General features: G+C 50.5%; 1 protein-coding gene across 1 annotated transcript in view; it reads right to left on the reverse strand.

Annotated features, from left to right (window-relative positions):
• Window positions 1-18,285, reverse strand: part of Adamts2 (ADAM metallopeptidase with thrombospondin type 1 motif 2) — a 206,267-nt gene that overhangs the window by 122,762 nt on the left and 65,220 nt on the right. The window contains exon 3 of the mRNA XM_034505495.2: window positions 15,392-15,551. Within this exon, the coding sequence (XP_034361386.1) occupies window positions 15,392-15,551 (160 nt within the window). The remainder of the gene's footprint in view (window positions 1-15,391; window positions 15,552-18,285) is intronic.

Below are 18,285 nucleotides of genomic sequence, written 5' to 3' on the forward strand. Positions count from 1 at the left end.
AGTCCTAAGTCTCCATTTCCAACTAGAGAGATGGCCATAGCATACACGAGGCAGGGAGAGAGGGGCTGTGTCCACTTTACCTACTAGAGGCAAGGAGCTGCCATCTTGATACAGCCCACAGGTACATGTCCTGTTGCCATGCTTTCTGATCTTTCTGGGGACAGTGAGCACTGAGATTTTAATGTAATCTCCTGGTTTTAAAGTACACACTTAAAAGTACTGAAGACATTTTATGAGTCAAATAAAATTTGTTGGGGAGGGAAGGGGAGGCAAAGGGAAAGAAGACACAGGGATTTAGCCTGTGAGTTGTGGGTGGAGCCTGGCTTCAATCTACCACTTTCCTCCCCCAATTTTCCAAAAAAGTAAATTGAGGCCAAGCCAGAGCCAGGACTCAAAAAGCCAAAGCCAAGCCGAATCCCCACTGCCTGCTGTAGCTTGTGGGGCACCCACATATGCTAGAAACACTAGAGTCAGACCCTGCCCTCCATGGAGCATTTAAGACATGAGTTCTCTTAAGGACTCAAAGTGGTTTCTTCAGGGCTTGTTGCATCCAGGATGTGTTAGGAACCCATGTCTTTTCCAAATCCAAGGAATTGGGACAAATCTGAGCTCAGCTTTGTTGATCAAGGCTAAAGCTGGACATAGCTTCCAGATCACTGCTCAGAACAAAGGGACACAGTTGTGTGACCTTCCCATCAGGCCTTTGGGTTGACATATGGCAAGATTCTCTTATGACTGCAGTGCACTGTTTACTCCCCACGCTGCAGGGTCTGAACAATGTCCTGGCATAAGAGTCTAAAATGAGTAGGCAACCAGGGAAGATGAAACTCAGTCCCCTTGGTTCAAGTGCCAAACGCAACAAACCCAGGCTCTGTCTGCTCAGCCCTGCATCGCCTGGCCAGAGCGATGGAGTGGCCTCATGCCGCCCTGGGCAAGGCAGTCTTTCATTTCCAGAGGGCTGGGGGGTCCATCCAAACCAAACGGCCACCCTCGATCCAGTCCTCCTCTCTCCATCCAAGGTTCTGTCCAGCCTGGATGGAGTGTCCCCATGCCCTGCCCCCACCGCTTCTCGCTAATGCTCTACAGATGGGCTTCCTTCACGGCCTCCAAGAAAAACAAGACAACCGCAGATTTCTTTTCACAGAAACGGAACCACTGGAAAGATTTCTCGTGATGATCCCAAAATGAAATAAAAATTCCTGAGGAACATTTTAACTTAGAGACAGCACCAGCCACATTTAAGAGGATGGGTCTCTGACTGCTGCCTGAGCTCAGTGGGCTTGGGTGAAGCCCCCCCCCACCCCCAGCACCACATCATAAACACCCTTATGCAGCTTGGCTTGCCATTGCTTTTCTTTATGTATTTTAAATTAGCGCCAACATTTGAAAATGAAGTTTTATGTAAAACTGTGATTTCCAGCCTCTCTTAGAACATCAGAGGCCTTTCTGATGCACCCACGATGTCAACCCGTACACCTATGCCCAGCCCAGCCTATCCCCTGTCCCTCCAGCCCTTACGATGTCTACATATATCTTCTCTACTATCTGTGGATGCCTGATCCTGGCTCTGGAAAAGGAAGACATGAGAGACAAATCTGTCATTGGGTGAGCTGATTTTCCCAAAGCTGTACTTCTTCTGAGCTCAGGTGTTGCATCCCAGATCCACATGTCCCAGCCTATACCTGTTCATGGCCACGAGAGGACGTAGCCACTGCCTCCTGGCTGAGTGGACAGATTCAACAGCCATCATGCTTCTTGCTCCTGATCCGAGTCCCCATGAGCTCGTCAGTATATACTAAACTGCAATCAGTTCAACTCTCTGAATTCTGTTCCTTAAATGCAGCTGGAAGCGCATGCCTGGAAATCTCAGGGGGATTCAAGAGCCTTACCCACCCGAGCCCTTTGCTCCTAACGCCACCACTTGCCAAGTTCACTTGTCCTACCCATCATGGCCACTCCATCCCTGGCTCCAGCCTTGCCACGTGAACTGTCAAAAGGCTACATATCAAAAGACTGGATGCAGGTCCCGATGGCACAGCCCACAGAGTCCTTCTAGTCATGCCAGAGAAAGGCTCCACACCCCCGGCAGCATGACTGCCAGCTGGGGATCTGCAGATAGACTCAAACATGTGTCCAGAGAGACTCACACAGAAGCCTTGAGAAAACAGCCAGCTACACAAAGACCTGCTCAGGGCTGCATCCCTGCAGAGAAGAGGGGGATTCCTGCAAGCATCACCTTGGCTGGTCTATAGGGCATGAGACTGAGGAGAAAGCTGAGCTAACTCTCCTTCCTGACCTTGGGTGATTCTGAAGGGGAATGGAAAGCTGCTTGGTGGGTAGCACTAACTCGGAACAACACAGGACCTGCAGTGGTCTGCTTGCCTCTCTCTCTCTCTCTCTCTCTCTCTCTCTCTCTCTCTCTCTCTCTGTGTCTCTCTCTCTCTCTCACACACACACACACACACACACACACCTTCTACAGCTACCGTGGTCCTCCTGGTCCACTGCTTCTTCTCTTACCCTCCTCCATGAAAATCAGATTGTCTTGGTCACAGCCAAGGCAAAGAAGCCCTAGCCCAAGACTGAGACCACAAGGACCACCGAGATCTGCCCTTCAGGCCCTCTATCCCTCATCCTGTCCCTTACCCTGGATTCCCAAACAAGTAAAGTTCAGTCCTACTCAAAACCATTATTCTTTTTGAGACAGGGTTTCTCTGTGTAGCCTTAGCTGTCCTAGAACTCACTCTGCAGACCAGGCTGGCCTCAGACTCAGCAATCCACCTGACTCTGCTTCCCGAGTGCTGGGATGAGAGGTGTGCACCACTACCACTCAGAAAACCCCTCTCATCTTATACTCCCAGCTCCTTCCCCCTCTGAGCGACCTCCACCTACACTGAATCTCAACACCAGCATGGCCCTGCCTGTCATGAATTATCCCGTAGACCAATGGTCCTCAACTTTCCTAATGCTGCAACTCTTTAATACAGTTCAATCCTTCATGTTGTGGTGACCTCCCCAACCATAAAACTATTCTCATTGCTATTTCATAAATGAAAATTTACTATTGTTGTGAATCAAAATATACCTATTTGATATGAAAGATATCTGACATGTGACCCTTGTGAAAGGGTTATTTGACCCCCAAAGGGGTCATGACCCACAGGTTGAGAATTGTTAGTATAGACAGTAATGGCCTGGGCTCTTCACTGTGAGCTGGATGATTCTGAGGGGGCAACCACAGAAGGATACCCCCAGATACTAGAGCCTAACAGTTCTGGACCATGTTAGGAGAGCTCCATGAATATTTGTCTGATGAATTGAATGAATGAATGAATGAATGAACGAACGAACGAATGAACGAATGAACAAGGAATATAGTTTTCATGGGACCCTCTATGTTCAAAGACAATGGAGTAGAGATAAGTTTAGCTGGGGAAGGAAAGACAACCTTCCCAGCCCCTTCCACTACTTCCCTGGTTTGTCTCCCCAGTTCTACAGTATCCTAGGGTAGAGGGTGAGATTCACAACACTGCCACCCCCAGGTATATCTCTGACAGGCCTGTCACAAGAGCATCACCTGAGCTGCCTTTCTTGTCCTCAAAAGGCCTGTGATTTTCATTCCCAAACAAAAGTTAAGAGCTAACCCATACAAAGCCAGGGTTCTCAGGCTCAGAAGGAAGGGAGCATTTACTGGGACCCCTAATTTTGATCATTGTGTAGTGCCCAGTAGTAGCTTTAACTTCAGAGTCCAGATCATGGGTTCAGGAGGCCACAGGACGAAGCTGACACAGAACAGAGTAATGAGTAGAACCAATTATCTCGTTTACAAAAGGGAAAATGTAAATACCTTGTGCAAAGAGCAATTAAGCATTCCAAGACAATGGCAGGAGAGTATTGCAGCATGCATGGGACCCTGCTGGTCCGAGGCTTTGTGGGATTGATAACACATCTGTGAAGCCAGCCTGGTCAGGGATGAGGAAACAGGACCAATAAAGTATGTGAACATCCCATATCGTGTGGCACTAGTGACATCCCACCTCTGCAGACTTAGGAACCTGCAGCCAGGAGCCCAGAAGCCACAAAAGTGTGGGCTGCACCCTGGCATCACTGTGACAACAGCCAGCCTCTTCAGGAAGCCTGCAGATGCCCACGAGGGACAACTGTGCTTCAGGAATTGGGATGGCATGGCCAGGCTTTCTAGGCAGCTTCATTCACTCTTTCTTTTCATGGGTATTTAGGCCCCAACTGAGCGCCAGCTACTGTGCACAATGCTGGGAATTCCCAACAAGCGAGAGCGTCTCCCCACTGCTAATGTGCTCCATGACCTGGAGACATGTCCTCACTCAGCCTCACTGGGCTTCAGTCTCGGCAGCTCTGAAGCCGAGAAGCAGGCCTGGTGCTAAGAGGCATGTCAGGCATGGCCGGCCTTCAGCTGGGTGTGAGCCGGCTGAGTTTTCAGCTGCTCAGGCTCAGAGCTGGCCAAGAGGGCTCTGCACAGGGCTTCAGCAGCCTTGAGGTTGCATCTAGGCCCACTCCTCCATGCTCCATAGAGCAGTTGGATGTCTTGGCTCTGCAGTCTATGTTGTGACTCTACAACCTCTGACCTATGACCTGAACAACTGTCAGAGCCTCAGTTTCCTATCTGTAAATTAGACAAATCTGTAGCACCAACCAATCCCAAGGGCTCATTACAAAAACCCTGAGGTGTGGGGATCACTTATGGAAGTGCTCACCAAAGGCTGCTATGGTCTTTCTCCACCTATAGGCCTGAGCCTCCTTTCACTCTCTGCTTCCAGGACAAGCCTGCAGATGAACTCACAGCCTGACACCACACACTCATCCCTGAACTGGAGAATTAGTTCCAGAAGACAGGAGCATCACCTAGACTTCTGAAGAAGGACTGAACAAGCTCACGTTCAACACTCACTACCAAGACCAGAAACAAGGAACGGCAACCCAGGGAAGAGGTTCCTATCAAACCTGACAGACTCGGTATCTCAAGCAGACAAAAGGTGGCTCCTGGTTCTCAAAGAGAGAAACTGACAAGGAACTTAACTGGGAGGAATCCACAGAGGCATCAGACAGGGAGGAGCATTCATCGTCACCAGTAATCAAAGACTCACAAGCTAAAGCAAGGGTCGGTACTGTTGCCTCTGGAAGAGTAGAATACTGGATGCCAAGCCTTGTGCTGCAGGAGACTAGAGAAACTAGGCCTGGGGAATAGGCTGGCCTCTTCTGAGCATGAGCTGGTACTCAGAGCTTGGGTTCACAAGGCAGTCACTCAGAAAATGCCTATGGGTTTGATGCTCAGAGTCAAAGCTGAAGACAATCAGCCTGGTTCAGCTCACCCCTGTGAGGGGTCAGTCACAGTTTCCTATTCAGAGAACAGAATCCAAGGCCAGCTGCCGGGATGTCCCCAACTCCAATTTTTAGACAAGGTCACATCATGGGCAAGAGGTCCACACCCAAGACCCGGAACACAGCCCTTGCCTTCCTACCTCTCTCCTTTGACCCACTTGACATTTGACCACAGGGATCTATACTCTGTAATCTTCCACCCACAGTGTCTCCCCTGCCAGACTGTTCCAGAAGAGGAGGGCCTTGCTTGGATTTGTCTGCAATTTTACTCTAGCATGGGGGATGAACACAATGGTGAGGTGCTGAGAGAATGAGTGAATGAATGAATGAATGAATGAATGAAAATGCATATGCAGCAGCAAATCCAAGGCTGCCTGAGTCCAGGCTCCTGTTTGAGGAGTGTTACCACTTCTCTTAACTAGTTAATTTGGAGAGCAGCATTCTTGTTAGGCATTATTCAGCCCTCTGCAGTCCCCACACTATGTACCCCCCTACACAAGCACATCTCCCAGACAGGTTCCTCCCAGGTCCCCTGCAAACCCTTGCCTTACCAGGACCTCTTCCAGGTGTATGCTCTTGTGTCATGAAGTCACTCTGGCTGGACTCTTGCCACCATCTTGAGACATATTTTCTGATGCCTATTTAACCTTTCTATCACTGTGACAAAACACTTGAGGCAGTAGAGGTCATAGAAAGAAAGGTTTATTTTAGCTCACGGTTTCAGGAACTTCTGCCCGAAGTCCTTAGGGCTGTGTCTTTTGGCCTGTGAGGACACAGGGCATTGCAGTAGATATTTGTGACCCAGATTATTCACTTTATGATGGCCAAGCAAAAGAAAGGAGGACAAAGAGGCTGGGTCCCAGTGTACTTTCCAAAAGAACACACAGTCAGTGATCTAATTTTCCCTTGCCAGGCCCCACCTCTTAAAGGATCTACCACGCACAAACAGTGTTACATGTACAGCAGTGTTATATGAGCATCAAAGATCAGGAGCAGGCTAAGCCTGGGCCTCTGGTGGAGGTGTCCTGATGACAGAGTGTAGCCTGACTTTGCTTAATGTTCCGTCTCTGTTTGTGTGAGCTGGACCACACACTGCAGTCTGCAAACCTGGGTAAATCCTCCCTCAGTGAACTGCATTTGCAAAGGAGTTAACTAGAGCAAGACAGTAGCTTGGGGGAGGGCTGGTGAGAAGAGCACTTGAGGTTAGGGGTGGTGACAGCTAAGCAGGAGGCCCAGTGCTAGGATAAGCATTGCAAGCAGAAGAAACAGTAGGGGCTACAGCCTTGGGGCTCACGTGATCCCTGAGTTCCAAGACCTAGAATATAAGTATGGAGGCCAGATGAAGGGGTCTAACCCCGTTTGCCCATCTTCACCCTTTCATGGCTCCACAATGCTCCAGCTTGGGCTGGAGAGAGGAAGGGTGTGATTAGAGAAAAGAAAAATAAAGTCCAAGATGGGGAGGAGAGAACCAGACACCCGCATTTCCCCCTCAGTGCATGACCTTTCCCCAGCTGAACTCCTTTGGAGCCAAGTGCATAGTGCTGTTTGGGATTCATTTCAAAGAGAAATGGGTCAAGGAAAATTGGAAATTTTTATAGAAAACACTTTGGGCTTGGGGCTGCCTGAAGTGCCTGCTGTCCTGCTGAGAATCTGGGAAGGAATCGGGGCCTGCAGTCAGAGGTCTCCGGTGTCTCTGGATGGGCCACGTTCAGGTCTGAAGCCCCAGTCCTGTTTTTCTGAGCTGTGTCTGCCTGTGCACTTCGGTCTTTGCCATCATGGTGGCTCACTTCAGGGCTGGTGTTGGGAGCCTCTGAGTCTCCCAAAGGCCCTTGTCCAGGAGCAGGCCATAGGTGGCTTGCCGCCTACACCTCTGCCTACACAAAGCCCATGGTATCTTTTACAGTCATCCACAGGAAACACCAGATCCATGGAAGGAGCCCTGCCCAGTTCTAAGGGGTGTGTGTGTGTGTGTGTGTGTGTGTGTGTGGTGTTGGCCTAAGTTTCATATTGGTTTCTTCCTCAATCTATCTCCACTTTACTTAAGAGAGAAGGTCTCACTGAACTGGAAGCTTGTCAGTTCAGCTCATCTATTACAAGCTTGCCTCAGGGATACCTTATCTCCACCTCTGAAACACACTTGATTACAGGGCAGGTGCCAGGTCCACCTTGTGTTTTATATAGGTGTTGGGCCCTGAACCCCATTCTTCACACTTGTGGGGCATATATTTTATCAACCTAGCCATCTTTCTAGCTCTCCAGGATGTGGTCTCCATAGACCTAAAAAATTCTGTCCCCAGCACAAATGTTATTCGCATGCAGACTTGTCCCCAGAGACATCGAATCTCTTCCAGCAATTGCAGTTGCTGTATTGGAGACCTGCAGAGAGCAGACCTGGCGAGCCAAAGGCCAGCATAACCACCAGACACGGCTAGCCTTATTAATTAAACTCCAGGCACACCTGTGAGGCGAGCGCCACTTCATTTCTGAGCTGTGTGCTGTCTGGAAACCAGCGTGGTCACTGTGTACCGCCAGAAAAGCTCTTCGGGGGACATTTGCAACCCAAATCCAGGGCAAGTAAGGCAAAGCATCGATTCATTGTGTCTGGAGAAGAGACAGCAATAGAAAAGAGACAGCAAGGGCTGAGGGAACCTGAGGTTCCAAGAGAATGTCCCTGGAATCCTAACACTGTAACAAAGCAGAGGCTCTGGACAAAGACAATTATCTTGACTCACCTCAACAGCTCAATGCTATACCTATTTAGAGATGGAGAAACTGAGTCACAGGGGGAGTTGGACACCTTGCTGAAGGCCCTGTAGTGGGTAAAGTCACTCAGACAGGCAGGGTCTACCCATGTACACTCTCCCCTACACCAAATTAGTTCCCACACAATGTCGTGCCCTCCACTAAACTGCCCTTGTGCTTGCCGGGAGTGGCTGTAAAAGCAAGGCAGCTCCTTCAAAAGATGCCAGTCATCTTAAGAACTGAGTTGGGGCTACAGCCAAGCCAGGACTGAGATTGTCATCCTCTAAATGACATTGGTCATTTATCCAAGAACCAAACCAACAATCCAAGACTTCCCCAGGCCACTGTCTCCTGGTGGTCTTTAACCCTAAACCAGATCCCACTGACTCATAGAAGGAATGGTGTTGGAGTGGATTCTGAAGCACAGGCATGACTAAATCTGAACCGGAGGCAGGAGAGAGCAACCGAGCACACAGGACTACCAGCACCAGTCAGACAGGGTGCCAGGCATAGACTACTATGAAGACTGACTCTTCCCTCCCCCATCTTATCTCTATTGAGGGATGAGGTGGGGCCTGAGCTGTCCCATGCATGGCTACTGCCTTTATAGCCTCAGAAGAACCTACAGGGCAGTACTCCCACACCACAGACCCCAACCCAGTAGGCCCGCCAGACTAGGGGGCTGGGACCCACCAACTCTGCTGACAGTTCTGGCCCTGGACAACTCAGGGCCTCAGGGAATGTGCAGCCTCGGGTTCTCCCAGAGCCAGCCTCCTCCCACCCTTCCCAGCATGAGGCCACGTCACCATCCTGGCATCTCCCAAAGTTTTCCCAAGGGCCTAGCCCTTGGGACAGGCACACGGCTGCCTCTGCCAAGGGTGTGCTCAGCTCTGAAGTACGCCTCCCTGTGCACAGGCCAGCTGCCTCAGGTTTCACAATCAGTGCTTTCCTTGGGTTCCCAGGCTGTGGGAACGGGGGTGGGGATTGAGAGGGTGCTGAGTACCAGTCCAGTGCTGTAAGCTGACCACAGACATGACAGGGCATGTAAGAAAAAGGGTCAACACACAAGAGAGCTGGACCCCAGGGCTCCGGTAAGAAGTTCAAGAAATTCAGTCAGACACTAAGAAGGGTCCTGGTATGGATATATGAGCCAAGGCTAGACCTCAGTCCTAAGTCCAGGTCCAGCTGGAGCCCTCGCTTTATCTTCCTCTGCAACCCCAGGATTCAATACTTAGGCACGTGGCTTGAATCATTGGCCCCAGGGTGTGCACAACTTATTCCCCAGAATCCACTGTTGTTACCACAGGAGATTAGATTGAGCACCTTGGGATGAGGAGACTGTCCAAAATTATGTTAGAAGGCCCTGAAAGTCATCACAATGCCTTCATAATGGTGAGAAAGAGGGAGACTTGTCTCCAGCAGAAGAGGAGGAAGTAGTGTGGTCACGGAGATCAGTATGATGCAGCCACAAGCCGAGGGAGGCCGGCAGCCACCAGGCAGATCCTGGGAGAGGCTGGGGAAAGCTCTCAAAGACCCGTCATCCAATTCCGGACCCCCACGGCTCTCGGAGACTACATTATGCTGTTTTAAGCCACTGGGTTTGTGGTGTTATTGCAAACTCCACAAAAGGTTAAGTGTGGTGTGAACATCTATCTGCAGGGCCGAATGGCTCCCTCACCTGGTTGTCAAGCAAGTCTGCAACCCCCCACTCCCCACAGTTCTCTCAAATCTCCTTCCATGGTCCCCACTACCCAGACCTCATCTGTGGTGAGTCCTCTACTTATACCTTACATGTATATGGAACCAAGTCCTGGTGATCTCCCTGCCTGGGAGTCCCTACACCTCCCTTCCCATCCAGAAGCTTATCCAGACAGCCTCTGCTCAATTCCCCCAACTCCTCAGTTCTACCCCACCCCCATGGCGTCCTCCTCCCTACAGCACCCCCATCCCTACCTCCAACCTACAGCACACTGCAGCCTGAGCAGGCTTGCCAACATGCAGGATGCTTGGTCAGGTCTCAAGAGACCTTTTATGGCTGTCCACTGCATACAGAACAATGTTTAGATCCTAGGTGAGCTGTAGCCATAGACCCCACTAAGCCCCTGGGCATCAGCTCTGCCCCACCTCCCACCCCACCGCCACTTCACCCTGCATGGCTCCCGGCAGCCTGGAAAACTCCAACCTGAACTCAAGGAAAGGTAATACTATGAAATCTATCAGGAGGGGTTGGCTTCCCTGTCTAGGGGAAGGGCTGGCTGTGAGCCAGCAGGTAGAGACTTCTCAGGTCACTCAGCCACGTGGAGGAGCCAGTTGGTGCCTGTACCTCATCCTCTCTCTCTGCAGGCCAGCCTTGGCAGCGTCAGGGCAAAGCATCTCCCGTGGTGTGGAGCCACTTCTGCCCGTCAGGGAGGACACCCAAGCCTGACAGCAGCGGGCAGAAGCTTGGCACCCGCTGCTTCTGAAGAGGAGGTGGCAGCCAAGGTCACTGGCACAGGACTGTCTGACTTCTTTCAGCCCTGGGGCAGTGTGTACAGCTTGGCTTGAGGGCACAGCAACCCAGAAGCAGGTCCCCAGGGCGGGAACCACCTGCCTCATTTCTATTCCAAGGTATAGCCAGGGGTACCCTAGGGAAGAAACCCAATGGGGAAGACTAAAGCTGCTTCAGCCTCTGCATCTCAGAAGCCACAGCCAATGGGAGGAGCCTGTTTTATTGGGTCCATACTGTGCTTTTTTTTCGAAATTATTGAAGCCACGTTTTAAAATACCGGAGAGTTCTCATAAAAATTATTATCTGAATTCTCTTGATCCTAAAACATTCAGCTGCCCCAGATCCATGAGACTAAGAAGTAAAGGAGACCCACCACTTCAAATGGGGTCCCCCCCAGAGGCAAGGGGGGGACCACATGCCTACCACACATTGCCACAACTATACTGCTGCTTTTATCTTTACAGAGATGTTTTATCGTCTGTGTTTATACTGGAAGTAAAGGAAAGAGATTAGAGGTGTGATTCAGGGGTAGCATGCTTGCCTAGCACACGTGAGGACCTGAGTTTAATCCACAGCACTGGGAAAGACTGGGGGAAGGGAGCCAGGCCAAGAGTGGATGTTGTTTGCTGCTGTCTCATTGAAGGCCCCTGAATTTGCAGCTCTTGTCTTGATAGTAGGACACTGTGCAGACAGCTCTTTATGTTTGAAAGAGAGATGCAATACCTAGACTATGTCACAGGGATTTTCACAGAATCCCAAGTGGAGACACAGCCTTCGATGCCGACAGCAAGGCCAGCTGCTCTGTGTATGTGGCCTCATCTGTCTGGCCTTCCCAGATGTTGGACAACATCTGCCTGAGCCTGGACCAAGTTGCTTCTATGCAGAGTGCTTCACTGGGGCGCTGCACACTGCTAATCTGGCTCAGATTTCATTTGCATGTAGCTGAAAGGGAGTTGCTAAAGATACGGAGTTCTGACTCCTATGACCTGTTGCTGGCACCTTCCAGGACAGAACAGCGGTTGACAGATGTGATTAGATCAAGAATCTGGATGTGGGGGAGGTGAGCCTGGGTCACCCAGAGGAAACATAAATGGAGTCAACCTTCCAAGAGGGAAAGGAGACAAAGAGAGATGAGACATATACACAGGCAGAGAGGTGAATTCTGGTGGTCTCTGAAGTGATATGCCCTCAAGCCAAGGACCTGAAGAGACAGCCAACACATTCCCTCCTAGTGTCTCCAGAGACAGTGTGACCTGGCCCACATCTCCATTTCAGCTCAGTGACAGAGACCTCTGGTCCCCAAAAGTATGACATAATGTGTGTCTACCCAGCTAGGGCTCCACAGCTGTCTTATGCTAAAGGGTGAGTTACATGCCAAGATCACCCCATTCTAAGTGCAGAGTGGGTCTTCTGGCCCAGCCAGGGCTTCAGCTGTTGTCCTCACCAGTGCCGGCTCCATAGTCAAGAACCCCAGACAAAGACAACAGCTGGAAGCTGGAACAAGGTCCAAGGATGGACCCAGAACTCATATTTTTGTTGACAGATGGATTTTCTCTTCCCTGGAGTCTTGATTTCCACTGCCCTGTCAATACTCATTGGGATGTCTTGAACCCATATCCCGTGGTTGTCTTGGGTTAGACTCATAGCAGCCTGAGCTCTCGCTGGAGAGTTTGGGCTTACAGCCCAGGACTGGGGCCTAGCTTTGGACAGTTTAATCTCCTCCAATGACAAGATCCCTATCTACTCCACCCTCCAGCCCAGCTTCACTGTAGCCTGGGCAGTTGGCCTTCTCCAGCCTGGATCCATCAGGATCCCACCAGATGTTCTGCTTTGGTTTCGTGCATCACTCTTTGGCTTCCTGCCTGAAGATGTGATCTCTTACTTCAGTGTGCAACCCTGCCACTGCCCTTCAAGTACTCTCCAGAGACCCAACCAACGGGATCACCTGATCTTGACTTTCAGTCTCCAAAAGTGTCAGCTAAGTAAAATCCTTTTCTTTATAAAGTTACTCTAACTCAAGTATTTTATTATAATAACCAACACATAATCTGGACTAATTAAGTCCCCTGGTGTCTGAGTCTACTATGTGTTGCTACAGTGAAACACATGAGGTAGGAACTGAGGTTTACTTGGTTTGTGACTTTCACTGGCATTGTGCTAGTATCTTCTCGCAAATCCCCTTGGATGAGTCACAACAGTGGAGAGGCAGAAAGGCTGTGTGAATGAGATGAAGCATGTGTAGTGAGCTCAGTTTATAAAAATCTGCACTTAGAAGAATGAATTCAGTCCTGTGAACCCCAACCAACTCCATGAGTCCCCTGATGAGAGCAGAGAGACTCCACAAGCTAGCCCCACCTCCTAATGGGGGTGGGGAGGAGTAGTCAAGCTTCCAGCATGCCTCTCCTATACATAAACAAGCAAAGCCTTTGTAGTGAGCCCCTAGGGTCCTGGGCCCACTAAGCTCTGCTGGCTTGCTATACCCAGCCATGGGACACAGATTTTATAGGTCCCGCAACTGCCACTCTGTGCCTTGTCAGGGGCCAAGCTGATGGAAAGCTGAACTGCCTGAGGTCACTCCAGGCCCTTGGCCCAGCTCTGGCCTAAACTGTCTGGACCCCCTCCAGCCAGTGAGTCGAACTTAGCCATGGGTCATCTGGGAATAGTCAGACACATTCAAGAGATACAGGGTCTCATCATGCTGACACTGGATAGGGAGTCACAGAAGGGAAGCTTAGCCCCCAGAGTACAGTCCTGTGATCTAAAGCTACAGCCCAAAGCTCCCACCTACACTCACACAGAGCCTGGGCTCCTCCCAGCTTGGGAGCCTGGGCTTGCAGCCTGAAACTATTGCTTTGCCTTCAGCCTTGGACAGAGGCTCTTCTCCTCTGATGACTGATGGCCAAGCCCCATCCACCCTACCTTCCAGCTCAGCTTCATCCTGACCTAGGTAGTTGGCTGTATCCAGCACCATCTGGGGTCAGTAGTTTCTGGGCTGATTCTGAGTTTGAAATTCCTCTCCTGTGTTCTCAGTTCCAAGTTCTCATTAGGGAGTGTGTGTATGGGATGGAGAGGCAGGGGGATGATTCAACAGAAGATGCCAAAATGTTAAACACAGTCCAGAAAACAAACCCAAGCCAGCTAGACCATTGGGGGAAGGGCTCTAGAGCAGGCAGATAAGCCTCATACGGAATCTGGGTTTGGAGATACAGCCAAGGGCGCCCAGCCAGCTCCACGGTGCCAGCTCCACCTCACTCTGCCTGAGCCCAGGAGTAGAAAGAATAAGGCCAGAACCATCCAGACTCTTCCAGTAGAGGCCAGCCCTACTGGAAGTAATATCAAGGCCAAAGTGGCCAGCCTTGAGCTCTCTGAGAAACAGACTTTTCTAACCCCTGTGAGTTATTATAAGGAAACAAAAACCAACTTTGTCCAAAAGCAGCAGAGAACAAGGCCAGGGGGAGACCTTCCTCCAGGTCTGGGGTACTTCTTGTGCCCATTTTTTTCCTCCAGCCCTCCAGGGTTACTCTCATACAGAAATCAAAAGGATGAGAGTAAGGTGAAGGCTTGGGGAAGGCGGAGCAGGTAGCCCCCAGAAGCCCAGCTTGACAGCTAAGGTAGACGGCTATTCATTACCAGGGAAGAAGGGACAGCTAGAAATATTGATTATCTCCAGGGAACACTGGTGTACCAATGAACAATTCGTTTACTGAGGTACCTGACATGGTGCCTTAAAATTAGAACAGTGCCCTGCCAGGCTGTGCCCAATTGATCTGTCAAACCAGAGTGTGAGAGGGAACCAAAATAAATGAGCTGGGCCTGTCTTAGAGTAGGGGGACAATTTCAATAAATCACAGCCTCGCCAGTCAGGGACATCCAGGCTACTAACGAGATGCCTGAGAATGTGCCTGATCCGACATTCTGGGCCCCCTGCCCATGGCTGCTGCCACCTCTCATGGGTTTTCTCAGGCTCGAGTCCAGGTTCAAGGCTGAGAGCTAAGCATCCAGCTGCCCAGCTGACTGGCAAACACCAGGCCCAGGCAAGGAGGCCTCGTCCACATACTGAGACCCTGGGACCTGCAAGAGTGCTTCAGGTCCTGACCTGGGCCTTTGCACAATCCAGTACCACAAATCCAGAGAACTCTGGGGAGATTCAGGTTGTCTGGGCAAGACTTGTAGGGTCAGGTGTGCAGTCAGTCACTCGGGTCACTAAGAAGCTCCTCCCATGTTCCAGGACCCAAAGCACCCTGTGATTCTAAATTGAAAAAGATAAGACCCCATGAATTCCTGTGGAAGATGTTGAAGTTGTGGCGGCTACGCTGGAGTCTTTTCAAGGTGTGTCCTGGGGTGGGAGATGTACAGAAAGAATGCTTGGGGCCTTTTCTACGGAGTGACCAGGGACATTCTGGGATAGAAGCAGGCACCATTATAGAGACTGTGGCAGTACAGGAGCTGAGATGGGCTGTCTGGAGGTCACATGATGCTGTCTGTATTGACACAGCTCTCTCCTCTTCCCCAGTATTCATAGAAGGCAGATTAATAGACAGCCTTTTCTTCTCTCTGTGAGGACTCTAGACCTGTAAGCACTATTGGAGGCCTCTGCCTCAACACCCTAGCACCCCCATGTACCCAACCTGGCAGGCAGCTGACTTCTTACTAAGGCAGTAAGGCTGAGGCTCAGCTTTAGCCTCCAATCGGGCCTGAGGAGGGGGACTGAGTTTCCCCAGATGTTTCCCTGGGAACCAGGAACAGAAAGTCAGGAGACATCCAATGTTCCCCACCTAGCCTACCCTTCTGCAGAAGTCTTACCTGTGTCCAGAGCCTGTGGTCCGCCCACAGGAGGGGGCTTGGGAGTGGGCGGTCGGCGATATACCACATGAACTCGGCCTTGTTCAGCCTCTTGATCCACCTGCCCCTTCTCCAGAGGCTCAATGAAGAACTCCTCCTCTTCCATCCGAATCAGACCAGCCTGCAGAGCCAAAGTATATAAGTTCAGACTTCCCATGAACAGATAGAGGAGGAAGATGAGCAAGGAGGGCCCTCTGGGAGGAGTACTGCCCTCTGGAACATCTTGATAGCTAGGAAACACAGCAGAGGAGTCCTCATCTACCCAGACCCCACTCGCAGGCCTGAGCAGTAGAAAGGTGCTGAGCGACATCTTGGGAGAGAGACTCAGCTCCTCTGTCATCCCTACCCCACATCTCCATACTCATTCCAGAAAAGTCTTCCTAAAGCCCAAAATGGAACGAACAGCCAGAAGGAGTTCAAGTAGAGCTGCAGTGTGGACCAAGGAGGACACAGTGATGCCTCGAGTACAGGCCACCTCTAGGAACAGAGGTGCTCTAAGAGGCAAGTCAAAACTATGAGCCAAGAACTCAGTCTACCCACAGACAGGTTTAGTTCAGCCCAGACAAGACTTCTTGAGAGAGAGGAGTGGGGACTCTCAGATTGACTATGTAGCCTAGGTTGACCTTGTACTTCTAACCTACTGCCTCTCCTTGAGTGCTAAATTAAAGACGTATGCTACCATGCTCTATTCTGGAGAGTAAAGCCCAAGTCTTTCCACACCCTAGGCAAGCTTCTTTTTTTTTTTTTTGAGTGGCAGCACCAGAACATGCCACAGCACAAATGTTGGTGTGGCAAAGGACAATCTCCAGTGCTTCCCATCTGTTTAAACTGGGTCTCTTTGTTGTCTTTCCACTGAGACTGTCAGGATAGCTGGCCTATGAACTTTTGGGGATTCTCCTGTCTTCCCCTACCACTTTCCCATAGGATTCTAGGATTATAGATGCTCACACTACCACGCCGATCTGTTTGTGCATTCTGGAGATTTAAAGTCAAGCTCTTGTACTTTGCACAGAAGTGTTTTTAACTAGGTGAGCCACCACTAAATCTTCAAATAATACTTTTTAATGCTGTAAATCCAACCACTAAAATGACAAGATTTCACCTTTTAAAATCAAATTGCAGGAACTGGAGAAATGGCTCAGTGGTTAAGACTGCCCCTGCTCTTTCAGAGTCCCAAGTTCAGTTCCCAGCACTCATTTTGGAGGACTTCTCACAGCATCCAGGAGCTGCAGCCCCAGGGGAGAGGATGATTTCTTCTGTTCTCCATGGAAACCCCATTCGCATGGTCACATCCACCACAGATACCTGCTTACACACAACTAAGAATACACCTCCACATAAAACAGAGAGGGGATTCTCTCTGTAGCCCTGGCTGTCCTGGAACTCTCTCTCTCTCTCTCTCTCTCTCTCTCTCTCTCTCTCTCTCTCTCTCTCTCTCTCCCTCTCCCTCTCCCTCTCCCTCTCCCTCTCCCTCTCCCTCTCCCTCTCCCTCTCCCTCTCCCTCTCCCTCTCCCTCCCCCCCCCTCTCTCTCTCTCTCTCTCTCGACTAGCCTCAAATTCATGGACAATCCTGCCTCTGTCTCCCAAGTGCTGGGATTGAAAGTGTGTGCCACCAGTGCCCAGCTAAAGACATGGCTCACAACCAAAATTACAAAATGTAATCTTAAAGGAAAGGAAACTACAACTTTTCTTGGAAAACATAGCTCTGACCAAATAAAACTATATACTTTTTAGCCACAGACACCTCAGACAGACATACACCTCTGTGGCTGGCCACAACCCTCTCCCCTCCCTCTGTCCACTTTTGCCCTAAAGCCAGACTCTATAACAAGCATTGGCTGTCTGGGGCTTTCGGCCAGACCTGTCTGTCTGCATTCAGGTGTGTTCTGTGTCACTCCAGGCTCTTTAGCCTTCACCTGTTCCGAGCCTCACAATGGTCACAAGGTTGTGTGTGGACACAGCTGAGCCATTGACCCCTAAACTTGCCATACACTAGTGTAGGAGTCCCTGCTCCCACCTCCCACCTGGGCCACCTGGTAATAAACCCCTATTCTCTCTGTCGCATCAGGCCCAGAGCCTCCCAAAGATCCTCTCTCTGATCCCGGCACCTGGTGCCACTGGAGCTCACCGACATCACAACCACTCCAGTTCACACTGTCCAGCCTGGGCATGCAATTCCTCCTCATCACCCAATGACGACCCAACTGAGATTTGCACAGCTTATTCCGCTGTTTTTCAGATTTAAAAGCAGTGGAATCCACACCAACGACAGAGCTTCGGGTTCTCCCAGACAATCAAAAGGGCTGGTGGTTCTGTTGCTTGAACTTAGCTAGTACTGCCTGGGGTTCTCTGTCCGGCCCTTGGCATCACCCATCCAGATGTTCAGAAACTACTCATCACTCCCTCAAATAACCCAAATGGCATCTGTCACATCATCTCCCTGACTAAGAAGGACAGAGTAGCTGTATAGGCCAGCCTCCTTCTCCCTGACCTCAGGGTGCTCTGTGGAGCCTGTGCTGTTGCCAACTAAGAGCTTTGCAGATAGAGGTGCAGTTGACACTCTGGTGGCGCTTGCTAATCATTTGTCATCATTGTGAGTCTAGTGTAGGATGCTAGATGCATCTGCTGCCTTCACCTTGGAAGAGCCTGGGTATCAGAGGGTAATGTTCACTGGGGAAGAGTAGTTCCATCACAGGCAAGAGCTGGTGGAAGAGTCAGCTATGCAGAGGATAGCATCAAGCCCAGACTCAAGAAACAAGGATAGTGTCTAGCCAAAATCTGCCCCACCCTTCCTATTAGCCAGAAAAGTTGGACAGGAGGGCCATGTGTAGGTGAGGGAAACAGCACATAGAAAG

Source organism: Arvicanthis niloticus, chromosome 6 (assembly GCF_011762505.2).
Source record: "Arvicanthis niloticus isolate mArvNil1 chromosome 6, mArvNil1.pat.X, whole genome shotgun sequence".
Classification (NCBI taxonomy): Eukaryota; Metazoa; Chordata; class Mammalia; order Rodentia; family Muridae; genus Arvicanthis; species Arvicanthis niloticus.